The sequence below is a fragment of the Gigantopelta aegis genome, chromosome 8, assembly GCF_016097555.1.
Source record: "Gigantopelta aegis isolate Gae_Host chromosome 8, Gae_host_genome, whole genome shotgun sequence".
In the NCBI taxonomy this organism is placed as follows: domain Eukaryota; kingdom Metazoa; phylum Mollusca; class Gastropoda; order Neomphalida; family Peltospiridae; genus Gigantopelta; species Gigantopelta aegis.
Genome location: NC_054706.1, coordinates 4,564,015 through 4,583,325, shown reverse-complemented (window position 1 = coordinate 4,583,325; position 19,311 = coordinate 4,564,015). Strand labels below are relative to the sequence as shown.

The following is a 19,311-nucleotide window of genomic DNA, read 5'->3' as shown; positions in this document are numbered from 1 at the left end:
AGCACACAAAATCTGTATAACATTCAGATAGCAGTTGTTGTTTTCTGCTACAAACAAATTTGTATACATGCAGCATAGTTTGTAAACTACAATGTAGTCAGTACATACAGCTACTACATTTACTGTAAACACTATAGGCTAAACTAGTCAGTACATATTTACTTACAACAAACACAGCCATTACATATTCACTATAGATACCGGTATTATACGATGTACTAGCTTACTAATGATGAACACAACTACTACATTTTACTGTAGATAATATAGGATGAACTAGTCAGTACACATTAAATACAGCTTCCATATATATTTACTATTTATAATATGGGGTGAACTAGCCAGTACATATTTACTAACGACAAATACAATTGCTACATATTAACTGTTTAGAATATGGAGTGAACTAGGAATTATTCACGTTTGAGCTGGGATGAATGACCGTATTGAATTCTTGGTAGTTTCTAAATTTAAACTACTAATAAGATCAGTGGAATGGTAGTTAATCAAAGTGTGGAGCTACCAAACTACCATATGTGATATTAATAACAACACATGGATGGCAGTTTATTTACTTTACTGATGTTAACTATTTATCATGTTTACCATTGCAAAACAAATTCTGCGTCACTGAGAAATAAATGGAGTCACGTTATTTCCCTTATGTTTTGTTATAAATAAAGGGCCAATGATTGGGGTTTTATTTTTCAGCGAAACAGGAATCACCGATTTAAATGTTTCCTAACAATGACCAGTTAGAAATATACTTCATGGACGGATGAATAGAAAAAAGCTAACAATATTTACAGTTCCAATTTGTTAGACAATAAATATGATAGAACATTAAAAATTATTCACAAGCAATATACTGATAGCACGACGGCACAGTAAAATGTTAGCAATTTATAATATACCATGCATGGATCCAGAGGTTTGTGAAAGGGGAGGATGCTTCCCTCAACGATACACCCCCCCACCCGAATCTGCACCAATATACTGACAGCTCATTAAAATCTTATTACTTTATAACATACTGATAGCATATTAAAATCTTATTAATAACAGACCGATAACATTACAGGACATTAAAAACGTACCAATTTACAATGAATGAATAATAACATAGCACTGAATGCGGCATTGGGTCCTTGTCACGAAGCAAGCTCAGGCCTAAGACTGTATGCACTTAAGGTGATCTTAGCGCTAAGATTGCCTCGTGGAATGGGACCCTGGTGTCGATGTAATATGGCTTAGTGATGAAATAAGAACCATCAGTATCTATGCAAATTGAGTAGATTTAATACAAATGTGTCTTCATGTTTGTGTATATGGATTCCAGGAATAAGAATGAATCATAAGTGCAATAAAGCTGGCGACAAATTTATGATGAAATATAGTCAGTAAATTTGTTTTTTATTTACAGTTTGGTGAACAACTGTTAATACAATGGCCAACATATACAGAATCACTTGCCTATGAAAGGTTTGAATACACAGCTAAAAACAAAACAAAGAGCAAAATCTTTATTATTATATATATATATATATATATATATATATACACATACGTATATTGAAATGTTACATTCACATCAGTACAATATGGTGATTTTTAATCAAGCTTAAATGAATTGCAGATATTGTTGTTAGCTAGTCTAGCATATTGCCTCTGTAGATATATCAAACAAGCAGGTGTCTTGATCAAATGTAAATGTTTTAGTCAAACGTGTAAATGTTTTAATCAAACATGTAGGTGCCGTGATCAAATGTAAATGTTTTAGTGAAACAAGCAGGTGTCTTGATCAAATGTAAATGTTTTAGTCAAACATGTAAATATTTTAATCAAACAAGCAGGTGCCGTGATCAAATGTAAATGTTTTAGTCAAACGTGTAAATGTTTTAATCAAACATGTAGGTGTCTTGATCAAATGTAAATGTTTTAGTGAAACAAGCAGGTGCCGTGATCAAATGTAAATGTTTTAGTCAAATGTGCAAATGTTTTAATGAAACATGTAGGTGTCGTGATCAAATGTAAATATTTCAGTGAAACAAGCAGGTGTCTTGATCAAATGTAAATGTTTTAGTCAAATAAGCAGGTGCCTTAGTTAAATGTAAATCTTTTAGTCAAACATGATGGTGCCTTGGTCAAATGTTAATGTTTTTGTCTAACAAGCCTTAGTTAAATGTAAACATTTTAGTCAAACATGCAGGTACCTTGGTCAAATGTTACACATGACTAAATTCATTGTAGTAGGGCTGTCTTTCACCTGCTACACAATTATGGCTTTTTATTGCACGTCTTCACACAAAACGTGTGTCCATCGGCCAACCTTCTAATACATAACGTAAAGATTTTAGAGACATAACTCTATGTCAACTCATCATTCTAAACATTCTTAACACATTTTAGAATTACAAAAACATATAAATAGGTAATATCTCAATATATAACATACAGGTAATATGTCAATATATAACATACACACAATACAAAAATGAAAACATAGAGTCCTTGAATACACCATCATTAAGATTCTGTTATGCACACATTCCCATATTTCAGCTCATCTATTTTACCAGTATTAAACATTCCCAAAGAAGTTATAAGACAAATTTTGAAATTGTTTGGCTGCTTGTGTTTATATTAAATTATAATTTTGCATGAACATGTTAAAACCCTTCCAATGATATTTTGATTTTGGACATGATCTTCTTAACCTTCAAATATTGTTTATAAATCCATTAAACAACTTTATTTCTGAAACAAAACTACACCCAAGGTAACTCATCAATAAACAGTAGGCTAGTTTATGGAAATTCCTCTTTACGTCCTCTCAGTCTGCCTCTGTATTAAAGATATTTATCAATCTGATGTTTTTAGATACACCATTAAAGGGACATTGCTGAGTTTGATGCAATTTTTAAGATGTTATTGACTAACAGAGACTTTTTAACGATTATAATTTCATATCAAATATATTTTTCTCCATAAAATATCAGTGGCTGTATATTAAACATATTTCTGATCGTTGTAATATTTGTACTAGGTTAACTTTTATTTTGTTTCCTAAAATATTTTTGTTTGGGCTTCTTAAAAATATTAAGACAACCAAAAACACATGAAATATACAGACACTGATATTCTAAACAAGAAAATGTATTTAATATGTAAGTTTAATCGTAGAAATATTTTATTGGTCTGAAACATCTTACAATGCAGCAAACTCGGGAATGTCCCTTTGACACACAAGCATGCTTGAACATACACACAAATATTCCAATACTCAACCAATTACTACCATGATCATCAAACACAAAAATTATACCTCATCAATGTCACTGCCTAACTATCGTGAAAAGTAAAATAAAAATGACTTTGTCATCTAACAGTTAACGAAGTGTTAGTAGCAGTGCTACTGAAGCAGTTATTAGTTCCAAACAAAACTGCAACCACACAAAATCATTTGCTCAATTGATGACATCCTCGTCTAATGACTAGAACATGCTGTAATAGCAAGAGGAACACTTGATATTCTTGTGTCAAAAGACACTAATGAAAGTGAGTAAAACATTGGATTATGTAAGCACACAAAGATGTAGAGAGAGCCGATTAGTTAGCACACAAAGATCAGATCAGCTCTTACGGTCCATAGCATCCATCTGTACAAAGCATAAGTATGTGACAGTCGATAGCATCCACCTGTACAAAGCATAATTATGTGACAGTCGATAATATCTGTTTGTACAAAGCAAAGTAACATCAATATATATATATATATATATCAGAAGAATACATGTAAATTGCACTTACATACAAATCATGCACACACACACACATCCACAAAAAGTTAAAAAACCCAGACTTTGTTAGCACATGATATTCATTCACAACATGTATATATATAATTTGACATAAGCTTGATTGTTCTCCTCTCACAGAACGCACGCACGCACACTGTGTATAAAATGGGATTATTTACAAATGAATGTGTTTCTTGGCTTGGGTTATGCTAGGTGAAAACTGCCACGTGGCACAGCGATTTCACCACATCCAGATTGTTCCAAGATTCAGGTAACTATAGCAACGTGTACCGATCTGACTTGTGTCTGTGCATGGTACACCTGACCCATTCTGTGTAGACACTGACTTAGCACAAGGGATTCCGTCAGGAAATCACATTCTTGATCCTTTTTGTTGTAATACCTAAAGACAAAATTTAATCAATAAATAAAAAATTAATAAATAAATAAATGACAAAAACAAAACCATAGACTATTTGTCACAAAAATATGTGAATGCATACCTACTTCGCTCTGAAAAAATTTGATGGGAATTATTCATTGCTCCCCATAACTGACATTATGGGGCACCATTTAACCTTCTGACTAGTTACTGGATTACATTTCGACAAAAACCATGTTGAGGGGGCACAAATTTATAACTTTTATATTTTCACTTATAGTACTGTAAATAACACTAACCTTGGCTCGATCCGAGGGTTCACACTCGTGACCGTTCAGTATACTGGGGCACTCTTTGGAAACGACACACAGAAACTCAGCATGGTCTTCAGACCCATAGTTGTACTGAGAGCCAATATTCACCAGCTGCAAATAATACACCAAGTAAGTTATTATTTACATTATTTATGATTAGATGCAAGATATACGTAATAAAAATCACACTGTGTCTATAGTCCATCCCATCCTCCTACAAAAATGTTTTTTGTTTGTAAATAATTTCAGTTTGGTTTGTTGTAAGAAGAAAAGTAAAAGTGTTTTGGAAATTACAAAAGATATTATATTTGTGTACAAGTTAGAAAGTAGTAAATTCCAATTTCCATAGTATGAAAAAAAGGTGTTCCACATGGGAAGAACTATATAGAGAATAACTAGTTAATGACGTTGGATATCTGCCTTATCCCGTGAAGGTAAGAATTGGAAATTTCTCATTCGGCCGTAACAGGATAGAGCAGATATTCGACGTCAGTAAATAGTTATTATTTTTATCCTGCAGACCATAAAAATTAAGGGGAAAAGCTATTATTTCTGTTATTTCAGCCACATTGTATGATAACCTAATGTAATGTAGCTATGCATGTGACGTCACATGAGTGACGTCAAAAGTGATAATCTGCTAGTATACGTTTATGACTTTGCTTTAATCGGTCATCATAATCTGTCAATAGAAACAGTGGTTGTAGGATAAAAGTACATAACTGTTACATAACTATACTGTCACCTGCTGTCGGTGTTACATAACTATACTGTCACCTGCTGTCGGTGTTACATAACTATACTGTCACCTACTGTCAGTATTACATAACTATACTGTCACCTGCTCAAACTTCCAACCGTCAGACATTGTTGACACCATCTGTGTGAGTTCTTCTTCTGAACATTGCAACACTCGATACACATTCTTCATGTACGTCTAAACAAAAGACAAACAACACTTCTGCTATAGTTTCAACTCCTGGTCATTTTAAGACAATCTTCTAAATCAAACTACAGGGCTTGAAACAGTGACCCATCATTTACACCTCACAGGAAAAACAAACAATCACCTCCTAAATGTTTTCATGTTCAGGAGATGGATGTATGTACGATCATTTCATCTTCTAAACAAAACATGGCTGTGGCTGAGCTTGTGATTCTGTTATTTTTTAATCTACGAGATCCTAATTTCACATATACTGTCCCAAAACCTCCACTCACCCCACACAGACTTGTTTCCAACAGGCCATATTTCGAGCCTTGTATCCAATAATGTTTTTGAAATAAAAAAGAAGATATGTTAAGGAGGTCATTGTCAAAAGTCATGTCAAGCCATCACTTTCTGGGTCACCTTTTAAATGTTTGAAGTATAATAAAAATCAAGCCCTTCAAAATGCATTTTAATTTTACGCTACCTAAATTAGTAACAAAGTTAAAGCCTTTTTATAAATGGGTGATAAGCCTAATACGGTCAAAAGTCAGGGTTCGACGTTCACTTTATTTATTACTAGACCAGTGGACTAGTATGTCTTAACATTTACTAGACCTGACCTAATATCAACTAGACCAAACTGCTGAATGACACAATATACCTAAGCAGGGCTAATTTTGTTACAGTTTGCTTCATATTGCCTATTATTTGAAGAGTATACATAATAATTAGCCAATGTAACTATATTTGAATAAAACACACCAATAAAACCCCCAGGGTATGTGTAACTTTTTTTGCATATTTTACTCATAACTAAAACATATTTAACATTAAACGTTAACGCTTGTAGTCTTATTCCACTGGAATAAGCCAAACTGTATCTATGGCAAACAATGCAATATCACTTCTCACAGAATATCCATATAAACTGTATCTATGGCAAACAATGCAATATCACTTCTCACAGAATATCCATATAAACTGTATCTATGGCAAACAATGCAATATCACTTCTCACAGAATATCCATATAAACTGTATCTTTGGCAAACAATGCAATATCACTTCACACAGAATATCCATATAAACTGTATCTATGGCAAACAATGCAATATCACTTCTCACAGAATATCCATATAAACTGTATCTATGGCAAACAATGCAATATCACTTCTCACAGAATATCCATATAAACTGTATCTATGGCAAACAATGCAATATCACTTCTCACAGAATATCCATATAAACTGTATCTATGGCAAACAATGCAATATCACTTCTCACAGAATATCCATATAAACTCTGTTCAGTTGCCTTACTCTTTCTTTTCTTGGACAAGTCAGTTTCAGACGGGTCTTTGTTAGATGAAAACCCGTATTTAAACATGTCCATTTTTTGTCTGTTCGAATACGACCCTACCACATGTAAATAATTCGAAAACGAAATCGATCGTCGTATATTTGAAAAACCCGAAAAATATTTATTCAAAGAACATACACTATTGTATGTTTTGCATTTTCATTACCATATTCGATTTATTGGACAAAAAAACAATATACCAAAGTATCAAGCAGAAACAATAATACTGTTTTCACTGATAGTATTTACGACATAGATTTATGCGCACTAAATTTAGCAAACGCACACTATTGACAAACCTCGGTTGATTCCGGTATCAACGGAATCTACCGAGTTGTGACGAACGGTGCCCTCTACATATCAGATCCGTCAGTCGTTAGCACCAGTCGGGATTGTTCAGTTATTCACTGCCCACTGCATCACGTCTAATTATAGAACCTGGGATTTCTGTCGACAGTTTAATGGAAAATATTAATGTTTGTAGGATCACTGGATGGCAAATTAATTCACCACTCATAAATTATCAACACGACCAGTCGGGCTACTCAGAAACATTTATGACTAGACCGAACCAGCTGTTTACTAGACAATGTCGTTCGGACGTACATTAGTGTTGAAGCCTGAAAGTTACTTTATTTTGTTTCATACCACCACAAGAGCACACTAATTTATCAATCATTGGCTATGAAATGTCAAACATGTGGTCATTTTGACAGAGAGAGAGGAAACCTGCTACATTTTTCCATTAGTAGAAAGGGATCTTTTATATGCACTTTTCCACAGACAGGAATTTGAAAGACATATATATAACTAGATATATATAAGACTAGTCATAATACAAACTTTTCTAAAATTTTGGTTCAGATTTCCACCAAATTTCATAGAAATCTGAGGATGTGATTGTGACCCAAAAGTGATGAACCCGACACAGAAAGCCCAGTAGATGTATGTAGATACCAGAAAACCCATACCTGTAGATACGAGAACACCCATACCTGTAGATACGAGGACACCCATACCTGTAGATACGAGGACACCCATACCTGTAGATACGAGAACACCCATACCTGTAGATACGAGAACACCCATACCTGTAGATACGAGAACACCCATACCTGTAGATACGAGGACACCCATACCTGTAGATACCAGAAAACCCATACCTGTAGATACGAGGACACCCAAACCTGTAGATACGAGAACACCCATACCTGTAGATACGAGAACACCCATACCTGTAGATACGAGAACACCCATACCTGTAGATACGAGGACACCCATACCTGTAGATACGAGGACACCCATACCTGTAGATACGAGGACACCCATACCTGAAGATACGAGGACACCCATACCTGTAGATACGAGAACACCCATACCTGTAGATACGAGAACACCCATACCTGTAGATACGAGAACACCCATACCTGTAGATACGAGGACACCCATACCTGTAGATACCAGAAAACCCATACATGTAGATAGGAGGACACCCATACCTGTAGATACGAGGACACCCATACCTGTAGATAGGAGGACACCCATACCTGTAGATACGAGGACACCCATACCTGTAGATAGGAGGACACCCATACCTGTAGATACGAGGACACCCATACCTGTAGATACGAGGACACCCATACCTGTAGATACGAGAACACCCATACCTGTAGATAGGAGAACACCCATACATGTAGATACGAGAATAAACATACCTGGTTCTGTTTGGCATCACGCTCCCGGATCTTATCCTTCACTAGTTTAATCAGGTCCATGATATTATAGAACTCTGCTTCCTCAAGAATTCCTAAAATTTACACAATAATAAATACAAAAACATTATTTACATACCAAGGCTAGAAATTCATCTAAACCAGTAACTTTTGCAATAAATAAACATAAAATAATTTTTTTTAAACTATTCTTTCAGTTGATTACAATTTTTATCACAGCAGCAAACAACGGCCATCAGTAAAGTCACTGGTCTGTAGCTATTCTATCACAGCAGCAAACAACGGCCATCAGTAAAGTCACTGGTCTGTAGCTATTCTATCACAGCAGCAAACAACGGCCATCAGTAAAGTCACTGGTCTGTAGCTATTCTATCACAGCAGCAAACAACGGCCATCAGTAAAGTCACTGGTATGTAGCTATTCTATCACAGCAGCAAACAACGGCCATCAGTAAAGTCACTGGTCTGTAGCTATTCTATCACAGCTATGGGAATTTCCATTGTGCTGCCATTAACTTCAAGCATTGAATAGATTATCAAATAGCAGTTGGTGTATCCGGAGAGGCAACTTCCTCTTGTCTCATGCAGGGCTCACCCTGGATCAAAAATACCTGTAGCCAAAATATTAGCCAAATGGAATTTTCATTAGCCATATTATTGAAAATGCTTGAGCCAAAATTGTTTTACCTAGTACTGTATAGAGTATTTATATATGAATATGAAAACTGCATCTTTTTCAGTTAATGTGTACAAATTGGAATAACAAAACCGTGCTACCTGATAAAAATCAAAGACAGCAATGGGGGTAGGGGCAGTTAATATATTACTTTGAATTTTCAGCGGTTGGTGGTGGGGTGTGTGGGTGGGGGTGATGCATTATCTTCAGAGTTGGAAGTCAGTACCCCGTACACCCACCCCCACTTCTAAGGCCTATGACATTAAATTAACAAACATACAGAAATATGGGGGGTGGGTGGATGTTTATGGAGGGTGTTGTTCTTTCTTTCTTCCTTTTTCCCCCCAAATAAATTTTTTTTAATATAGAGCTCATTATTTCTAGAAAAAGCTATCTTTATGTTAATTTGAATTGCTTCTTCTTCTTTTTTGACTTTTTTTTAAAGTAACCCATCAATTCCCCACCCCCAACAATTTCATAATTTGCATCATGTTTTTGCTGTTGATTTTAGCATCGTGAAGGCTAAGAATGCTGATTTCACAGTATATTCCATTTATATATTAAAAAAACAAACCAAAAAACCCCTTAATAAAAATAAAATTTACAGTCTTTTTAAAATCCAGCTAACTTTTTTAATTTCACCTGAGTCTTACAAATCTATATCTAACAAATATGATTATTGTAAAAAAAAAATATTCAGTGTACATTTAACTGCAATTTGTATAAATACTGCATGTTCATTTTCCCCCGCGATCGCGATCTGCATCCGTGCTCTCGACCATGGGTACGAAATTAACAAAAACAAAGAAAGAACCGAAACTGCAGTTAGGTATTCATTGATGCTGATAACTATAGTTTTTCTACAAATTTACATCAAGATTTACTCCTGTGTAATCGTATAGTTTAATGTCCGCAACGAGGTCTCTTGACACGTGGGTGTCAACTGACTCTGAAAGCGTGACGTATATTCGTGCCGAGAGCTGACCTCAGTTCAGCCAACGAACGTTCTTCCTAACGTTCGCGAACTATTTGATTGGTGTCTGTCGTGTCTATTTGGTTTAACGTGAAGCACACAAACCAGTCTAGCGAATGTTTTGTTTTCGCTAGGTCTGGCTGAACTCAGCCCTTTGGATAGCCTACATGTCTTTAGGCCCTGGACTGGCATGTGTATTCAAATTGACACGCATTGTTGGTCTGTTTTTATTACCTTGGTTCAAAGACTTTACAAAGTTAAAATAACAAGTTACAGACTTTGATTTCATACATGTTGAATGCATGCCGTTAAAATTTATAACTGTGATTATTAAAACAAGCAACCTTCACTAGGCCTACGCTGTATTCTGGATGACATGGTTTCTCGTTACTGGTCGCGAGATCGCTATTACGCTAATTTAATATTTGGTATTATTATGTTTCAGGTGTTGGATAGATTATGTAAGAGTTTGTTCACATCAGAAGATAGAAAATGGCTTAGCCAAAATTTTAGCCACTTGCAAATTTTATTAGCCTTCTTTTTTTTATTATTAGCCAATGGCTAATTTGGCTACCAACAGCACGAGCCCTGCTCATGTCTATTTTGAGCCATGCATTCATCACTACAAATTTAATAATAAACTAACATACAATAACTGATTTAATAAAAATACCACCATACACTAATAGCATAATTTGTATTTCGTTTGTTTTGTTTAAATACACTGCTAGAACACATTGAATATTTGGTATAGTTATAGTATAAAGTTCATAGTTACCCTCCTCTGACAGATCTTTATTCATGACTAGTTTCCCATGGCGTAAATAGTTCAAAACTGGACCAAAGTAGGTGGGGTCTCTGTCAATCAAATAGGCACCATCATCATCCTGAAATTAATTATAAAACATTATTCTCTAGTTAATTTTATACAAAGCATGCACTATGTTTGCATTCTGTCATTACCCAAAAAACCTTTGGGACGGCAAAAAACTAAAATTGTCTGCTTGTCTGTTTTCATGTCCTAGAGCGAATCCATGACGTTTCGCCCCCCAGCCAGTTTGCCCCATGTACCAGTTCGCCCCCAAGACGATTCGCCCCCAACTGTTTGCCCCCAAATATTTGTCAGTTCGCCCCCAATTAGTTGTTACTTTTAAACAATTATTGTACTGTTTCTTTAGAGGATGTTAAAGTGTGTTCATGTGTGTGTGTTTCTTTTCTTAGAGGGGAGGGGTTGTTGTCGTTCCACAATTTGGACTGATCATGAATCATAAGAATTGTAATACGGGGTTATATTTTTTTCAGATGTAATTAAACATAGGGTGCTGAATAAGCGTAGACACCGACATTTTTTCACAAATTCACAAACCACATCATCAACATTTATTAAAACATCCATTCCTGCCAGATATGATCTGTTTTAAGAAGAAAGAAATAAAACAATGGTTAATCAGCTACATAACCTTGATGCTGATTATGCATATTCGGCTAATACCTAAGAGGGCTTTGAACAGCAATTCGATATGGCCTCTTCTGGTGAGCTTTATTCTAACTGAGGGATTATTGCGGGGGTTCTTTTGGCCACTAATTAGTAACCATGGACGGAGGCCCGTGACAGATGTGCGCTACAACAGCTTGTTCTGAATGTGCACATAAAACCCTATGACCTGACCTGCCTAGCCTGGCATTCGTATTCAACACAGAACAAACACGTATGGATATATCAGAACAGAACTTTATTACATTCAGGCCGTTTCATGACTAATAAAAAAAATGCATGACTTTCCAGGCCAGGAACATGACCCGAACTGACTGGGGGCGAACTGGTACCTTTGTAGGGACGAACTGACTGGGGGCGAATTGACTGGGGGAATCACAAAACGTCTGGCACCGTCCTAGAGCTAGCCCTGAAACGGATGCGGGCTAAAATGGCACTGTGCGAAAACGGAACCGTTTTGGCTAAAACGGCACCACACGTTGGCGAAAACGGAACCTCACATTGGCTAAAATGGCACCACACGTTGGCGAAAACGGAACCTCACATTGGCTAAAATGGCACCACAACATATGGTCAAAACGGAACCATGCATTGGCTAAAACGGCACCACGAATGATTAATAAATATTAGTTTCCACGAATGGTTAATAAATATTAGTTTATAGCTTAGTTTATAGTAGTAGTAGTAGTAGTATTGCTGCTTATATTACTGTTATTAATATTACTGTATTAATAATAAAATGTTTTAAATAATGCGTGTTCTGTTTTCACAAATATTATTATTGTTCCCTATATTTGTGGTCATTCTGCAAAGAACCATTATTATTATTATTATTATTATTATTAGCCTATTTACCGCCTGGTAGCCCGGAAGCCCGGGCATCGCCCGGAGACAAAACCAGAGCCCGGATGTTAATGCAGCGGTGTACATTGTTCATATTTAGCACAAAGATACACCTCGGGATGGTGCATCTATATATGTTAAAAAAATAAATGTAGGAAAAATATTGTTTCACAAAATTGCATTTTTCATGTTTGAGCTGTACATAACGAAATCTGTATTCACCGCCCGAAGAAGGAAACATCAATTAATCAATTAAATATGGCATATACAATCATGGGATTTGGTATAGCAATACCTTTGTGTCATATATCTAAATATGTTAAAAAAAAAAGTGTACAAAACGAAAATAATACCGGGATCGTGGAGTTTATTTACATATGGGGTGGGGTCGGGCGAATATCTGTGGATCAAAATATATGTATTTGTGGACCCGGGCATATATCCACGAGAAAAGTTTGAATTATAGGTGTTCAAATACATTTCATGCCCTCTGAACAGTGTAACGTGGAAAAGTGAGTACATGGGTGTCCATAGGATTTTGAAAAGGGGGGTTCCAAAATAGATTGCAGAGATATTGGGCATATATTTCTATGTTGAGTTTTGAAAAGGGGGGGTTCCAAAATAGATTGCAGAGATATTGGGCATATATTTCTATGTTGAGTAAATATAATAATGTCAGATATATTAAATTAGAAACACATTGAATATACAGACAATGATATTCTAAACAAGAAAATATATTTAATATGTAAGTTTAATCGTAGAAATGTTTTATTAGTCGGAAACTCGGGAATGTCCCTTTAATCGATGTGGTGTTGTTAAACAAAACAAAGCAAACAGTTCTCATTGTAAAATAATAAACACTGTAACACTTTTGTCGTCAAACAAAAGAAAAAACAGGCTAACCCTATTAGTTATATTACTATTATTTACTTACTCTGTTAATTGTTACCAACACAAACAATAGGAATTTAATCTGTCTGATCTTGGCCGGCTGTATTACATCACATAAGATGCAATGCGCTTTGTACGCAGGTGGCATTCTATTCAAATTCTCCACAGTACCCTAGGAAATACTTGGTTCTGTAATTAAGTAAACAATAACAGATGATGCTCACTTATACAAAGAAATTAACTGATGTTGGCTTTCTTTTCATTTGTACTGAAGTATGAGTTGCGTTTAAATATGGTATGTCTTGTGTCAGTCAGGGCACATTCATTTCATGAAGTATGATCCAACATGCCGCATCTTTGCATTTTATGCAAAAAAACATGTAAACCTAAACAACAATGTTTAGAATGTCCAGAATGTTGTTTATGGCAGCATCGTACATGCCAAACGAACATTACTCAAGAAGAATACAGGAAAGCTGTACGTAACGACACGGAAATCGACTGGAAGTGTACGCCATGCCTGAACCGGTTAGAAAATGACGTTCTTGAAGAATTTGATGTAAACACTTTTTAAAAATAACATTAACATCACAATCCAGAGTTATTTCTATAGCATTTTTTTTATTTAATAAAATTAACTTATTTAGATTACACAGCTTAAATTACAATATCAATATTTATTTAGATTGTATTTTTGTAAGTTAGTACGGTCCTTCTACTACACAAATTTATTATCAAACAACTGCTTAATAGTAAATAATAGAGGTGTATCACGAATATAAGGCGACGAATGCAACTATTTATTCATGAATACAATAATGGTTGTAGCCTACATGTTGTTTTTCTTCTTAATACCCGACAATGGCTCGGATGTGGAATTACTGTCCCAAATAAAATAGTGATATATGGATCACACGATCAATTAAGGTAACGTATTGTATGTATTTCACCACAAAATTAAAATTACGTGTATACATATTCACAGATGAAATACAGGTCACGTTTTTTTATGAAGTGAATGTTTTTTTTATTTGATAGGTACGTAAGAGTGCTATTAATATTGTAAAGAGTAAGAGCATGTAGATATTTTTTCATTGCTTTCAGGCCATTGTTGATACATCTGGTGCCGAATCTTCCGATAGATGTCTATCTGATCTCATAACAGCTATGGAAACCGATGTGTTGGAAAACAGACAAGACGAGTCTTTCGAGGCTGTACAGGAACTTGAATCTATAGGTGTACACCCGACTTTTGACGTCGACCTACAGTCATCAGTAAACACAGAGTTCGACGCCATAAACATGACTGTCCCCGACATTTCGACTATTAACGTCACATTGGCAGCCTCTGTTGCTGATCAACACAGGTATTAATTTTCTACCACATTTTGATTGCGGTGTGTTATTTCTAAATGTTCTTACTGTGAGTAGTTTTAACTTGTTATTTTAAGTTTCAATGTTTCTTGAATCTTGCACTACGACAATTCATGCAATTTTCATGAATGTTCTTTAAATCACAGTACTTACACTATAGGCCTACCACAAACATGTCCTTACTACTTTCAGATCAATTGCAGACATCGATGCCGTGAACATGACTGTCCCTGACATTTCGGCTATAAATGTATCATCAGCGTCATCTACTGATGAAAACAACGAACAAAACGAGGTTCAAGAAAGGTATAGCTATATCCACATACTAGGAAAAGTTGATAAACTTGCAAATGAGATGCTTATTATAAACGTACTAGTAAACAAATAAACAAGACTGTATAATTTTATAGCGATAAAACACAAAAATTGACAGATGCATTCATGGTATATCTTTATAGTACACAAAAAATATGTTTTAATACTTGCAGATCGATTGCAGATGGTACCCTACGTGATATTTCGGATGCAGAACCGGAAGAATACTACATAGTAGACACTGGATCACAGAAAGGAAAAAAGAAATTAATTGACCACAATAGACATAGCTTTGTCATATGTGTAAGGCAATTTGTTTATAAATATACTGAATAACCGTGTCTTTTATGTAAATAATTATATTATAAACATCAGTAAAAATGTCATTATGTTGCTTACAATTTTTTTTTGGGTCGGCGTATGACTATATTATTTTTGACATTTTATTTATACGTTTTCAGAAAATTTGTGGCATAAAAATTTACTGGCGTTGTAGCGTAAGAAATAAGACATCCACTTGCCCTGCATCCGTTATTCAAACAGCAGATGTTTTCAGGGAGGGACAGTATCAACATAATCATCAAGCACAGCCAGGGATTTTGACATCGGTCCGAGTGAGGGTAGAGGTAATTTTCTTCGTTGTTTCACATATAATGCTACTCATAGATTGGCACTGCTTCTCATGTGATCACTGTTCTCATGTGATCACTTTGTTCCATAAACTATAAAACAGCATGTAACACACACACACACACTGTTAGTACTCTCTATATAATTTCATTTCAGATTAAAGAAAAAGCGGTCGTGAATGTTTATACCTCTGGTAATAACATAGTAGAGGAAGCTCAACAACACCATATCAACCCAGAGCAGCCAGGAGGAAGACAAAAGCATACAACCTTAGTACGACTGGCAAACCGCATGAGGGAGAAACTCAGACCAAAAGAACCACAAAACCTTGATTTTGAGGTATGTATTTCATTTATAAAAATGTGATCCCAAGATAATACCTTTTATTACCTTTCATCATAGCATTCTAATTTATATTTGATTGACAAATTATAATAATGGACAAATTATCATTATACGACTGATTATCGATGGAAACTTGTTTGTATTTTTAGCTGAATGAAAACTTCTTGCCAGATGACTTTGTACAGGCCGACATTCGGTATAGAGACCAAAGACACCTCATTCTAGGCACTGATCGCCAACTACGACAACTGAGCCAGAGTAGACAGTGGTTCATGGATGGCACGTTCCAAATCGTCAAAGCGCCATTCTACCAACTACTGTCAATCCATGCCTTCGTACGAGCCAACCACAACATGAAAATGCTGCCGATGGTTTTTGTGTTGATGTCCTGACGGAGGACAATTGACTACGTAAAGGTGCTTCGTCAACTGCTACAACTTCTGCCGGAGGAGCCTGTCATGACACATTGTGTTATGGACTTTGAAATGGCAACGTGGAAGGCGGTTGCCAAAGTTTTTCCCGATGTCAAGCTACGTGGTTGCCTTTTCCATCTGACGCAGGCAGTGTGGAGAAAGTGCCAAGAAATAGGGTTGCAGGTTAGTATATTCCATTGTGGAAAATAACATTTGGTTGAATTTTAATTATCAATAGTCAATGTTTAAAAAGTAAAGTAAAGTTTGTTTTATTTAACATTTGTTTTGCATGTGTGTGTGTGTGTGTGTGTAAATGATAAAAGAAAACAAGTGTACAGTATATTTAAAATCTAAATTTTTCTTCTTATTGGCATAGGTGACGTACATGAATGATGACGCAACACACAAGTTCATCAGAAAAATCATGGCCCTTCCCTTTCTCCCAGCAAGAGAAATCCATCTGATGTATAATAAGATTGAGCGATTGGTGCCACGAGGGGGGAAACTTGAACAACTAATTCAATATGTTGGCCGTCAGTGGATGGACCACCCCATATTTGTTCCCAGATGCTGGTCCATATTCAGTGTGACGGTCCGAACCAACAATCATGTCGAAGGTAAGTTAATCGTTTATAGTCACTGTATCGTTCATATCCATACTTTATGCATTCAAATTTATCTAGTTAATACTTCAAATATCGTAGTTATTGTTTTAATATTATTATTTCAGGTTGGCATCATAGAATTAATAACAAGGTGGGAGACCAGCCACAAGGGATTTACAAATTAATCCCTGAACTGTACAAGGAGGCCCGATTGCTGCCTATCCAGACCAGGATGGTCGAGGAAGGCAACCTTCGAACGTATATACGAGAGACAGCAACCATCCGACAGGAAGACATTTTCCAAGTTTGGGGGGAATATAAGGACGGAGAACTTTCCCTCAGTCAGTTGCTGGGAAGGTGTGCTGCCATTCATGGGCTGGTAACAAATTGAACTCTCCGTAGAGAACAGTGTTTAAATCATCTAACCTCAGGGCACAATATATCATGCGAACGATCATTCACGTAGCATATTGATAGGCACTACTCACTTGCGAGATGAGGCTAGATGCTGGCGCATTAATGGCGTTCTTTTAAGAGGAATGGTGGTCTTTATTTGAATATTAGTGTATTCTTTTAATAAAATGTTTTCTTTTGTATTTTGCCTGACGTCAGTATCTAATTAAATGAAAGTTTGAGGCAACCAACTAGCAAATCAACAAATTCAGTACATGCGTCTTTGTCATTATTTTTATGTGATTATCCATTTTTATGCGTCTGTGAATCTTTATGCGTCTTTGTCAATTTTTATGTTATTTTGTTCAATTTTAAATGTCTGTTAATTTGTATGTGTCTTTGTGTATCTTTGTAGTGTTTAGTAGGAACATTTAATTATTATTGTCACGTGTAATGTTGTATTAAAAATGATATATACATTATATAAATGGTGTTTTGTTGCTTACTTAGAAATTGTGTTGATCAATAGAAAGTCTTTTTGTGTTCGGTCATTTGGGGAACTCTGTTATACAAGTAGTTTAAAAAAAACCCACATTAGTTATGTATTTATTTATAAGATACACAACCCCACATGTATAAATTTAAATTAAACAATTGATATATAATCTTACAAAAACAATAATAAACAATGCCGTGCTGACAAGCAGAAGAAAAGCAACAAAGCAGTTTAAATTATCTACAAGTAGGGGCCTATTTAATTTGTTTTGTTATTAAATTTATTTTGAGTCACTGTTCACATGTTGTTTCATCTTCTTGGTTAATTAATTTACAACGTTTTGCTGATAATGTGACCTGGAAATCTAAACTTCATGAATACGTATCTTACTCCAATTTGGTGGTTGGTGGAGAGCTATACCTACACATTTTGTAAGCCCCACGATAATTGATGACGTTTTATGTGTGCTGTTACGTTTACCCCTCCCCCCTCCCACCCATTATAATGGAACGACAATAACAAACCTGTTTGTGGAATGTAGCACGCGAAATAATGGTCCAGTCTTATTATTGTCATGATGGTTTTAACAGTTAAAATTAGTTAAAACCTATGTGTCTACGAAAAAAAAAATTGGTGCTGTTTTCGTCAAAAAAGTTTGGTGCCGTTTTGGTAAGGTGACGTTTTAGCCTGATACCCCCTGAAACAGTATGCAAAACTGAATTGCTAATACAATGGCTAATTTAATAATGCAAACAACAAAATCTACACATATAGCACCCATATAGTTAATTCGTCTTGAGGTACCGTTAGTGATCATGTTTTACAATAAAACATAAATAATCAAAAAGCACTCAATTATCAATAAGTCAATTTACAGCCATACCTTATCTGTATTCAGCCCCAACTCTGGATCATCCTGAACTAGTCTGTAAAGAAATGACTTGTGGTCTCTACCCAGTGTTGTTCTTGTCGTCATATATATCGTCCCACCAACATTTAACTTGACCCACTCATTCTTCCTCGCTTTGTTTTCTTTTACTGTCACTTTGGAATCGGTTTCAGGAACAGAATCGGTATTTTTGTTCATTTCTATCTTTTCTGGTTTTGTTTCCGTAGACATTGACCTTTTGTCCATATTGAAAGCAAAATTGTTATGTAAAATTATTATCTAATTTACTAAATTGTACAACAGTCCTAAATGATCTTTTTTCAATAAGAAACACAAGCATATTCGCGTTACATCTCTAAACATTTTGACGCCATTCCTGAACAAAACCAACTGTTTTCAGCAACTGTTACGCTCTTTATGAATTAAATGAAATAACAACGGACTACCAGTCGT

The 19,311-nt window shown here is 35.4% G+C and overlaps 1 protein-coding gene across 1 annotated transcript; it reads right to left on the bottom strand.

Annotated features, from left to right (window-relative positions):
* Positions 1 to 3,168: 3,168 nt before the first annotated feature.
* Positions 3,169 to 19,226, bottom strand: LOC121379312 (BTB/POZ domain-containing protein KCTD5-like). Its single transcript, XM_041507876.1, has 6 exons — positions 18,853 to 19,226; positions 10,945 to 11,053; positions 8,501 to 8,592; positions 5,338 to 5,433; positions 4,482 to 4,607; positions 3,169 to 4,203 (listed from the first exon to the last, which is right to left on the bottom strand). The coding sequence occupies exons 1-6, from the start codon at positions 19,102 to 19,104 to the stop codon at positions 4,174 to 4,176; spliced, it is 705 nt and encodes a 234-aa protein (XP_041363810.1). The 5' UTR covers positions 19,105 to 19,226; the 3' UTR covers positions 3,169 to 4,173.
* Between the last annotated feature and the right edge of the window lie 85 nt (positions 19,227 to 19,311).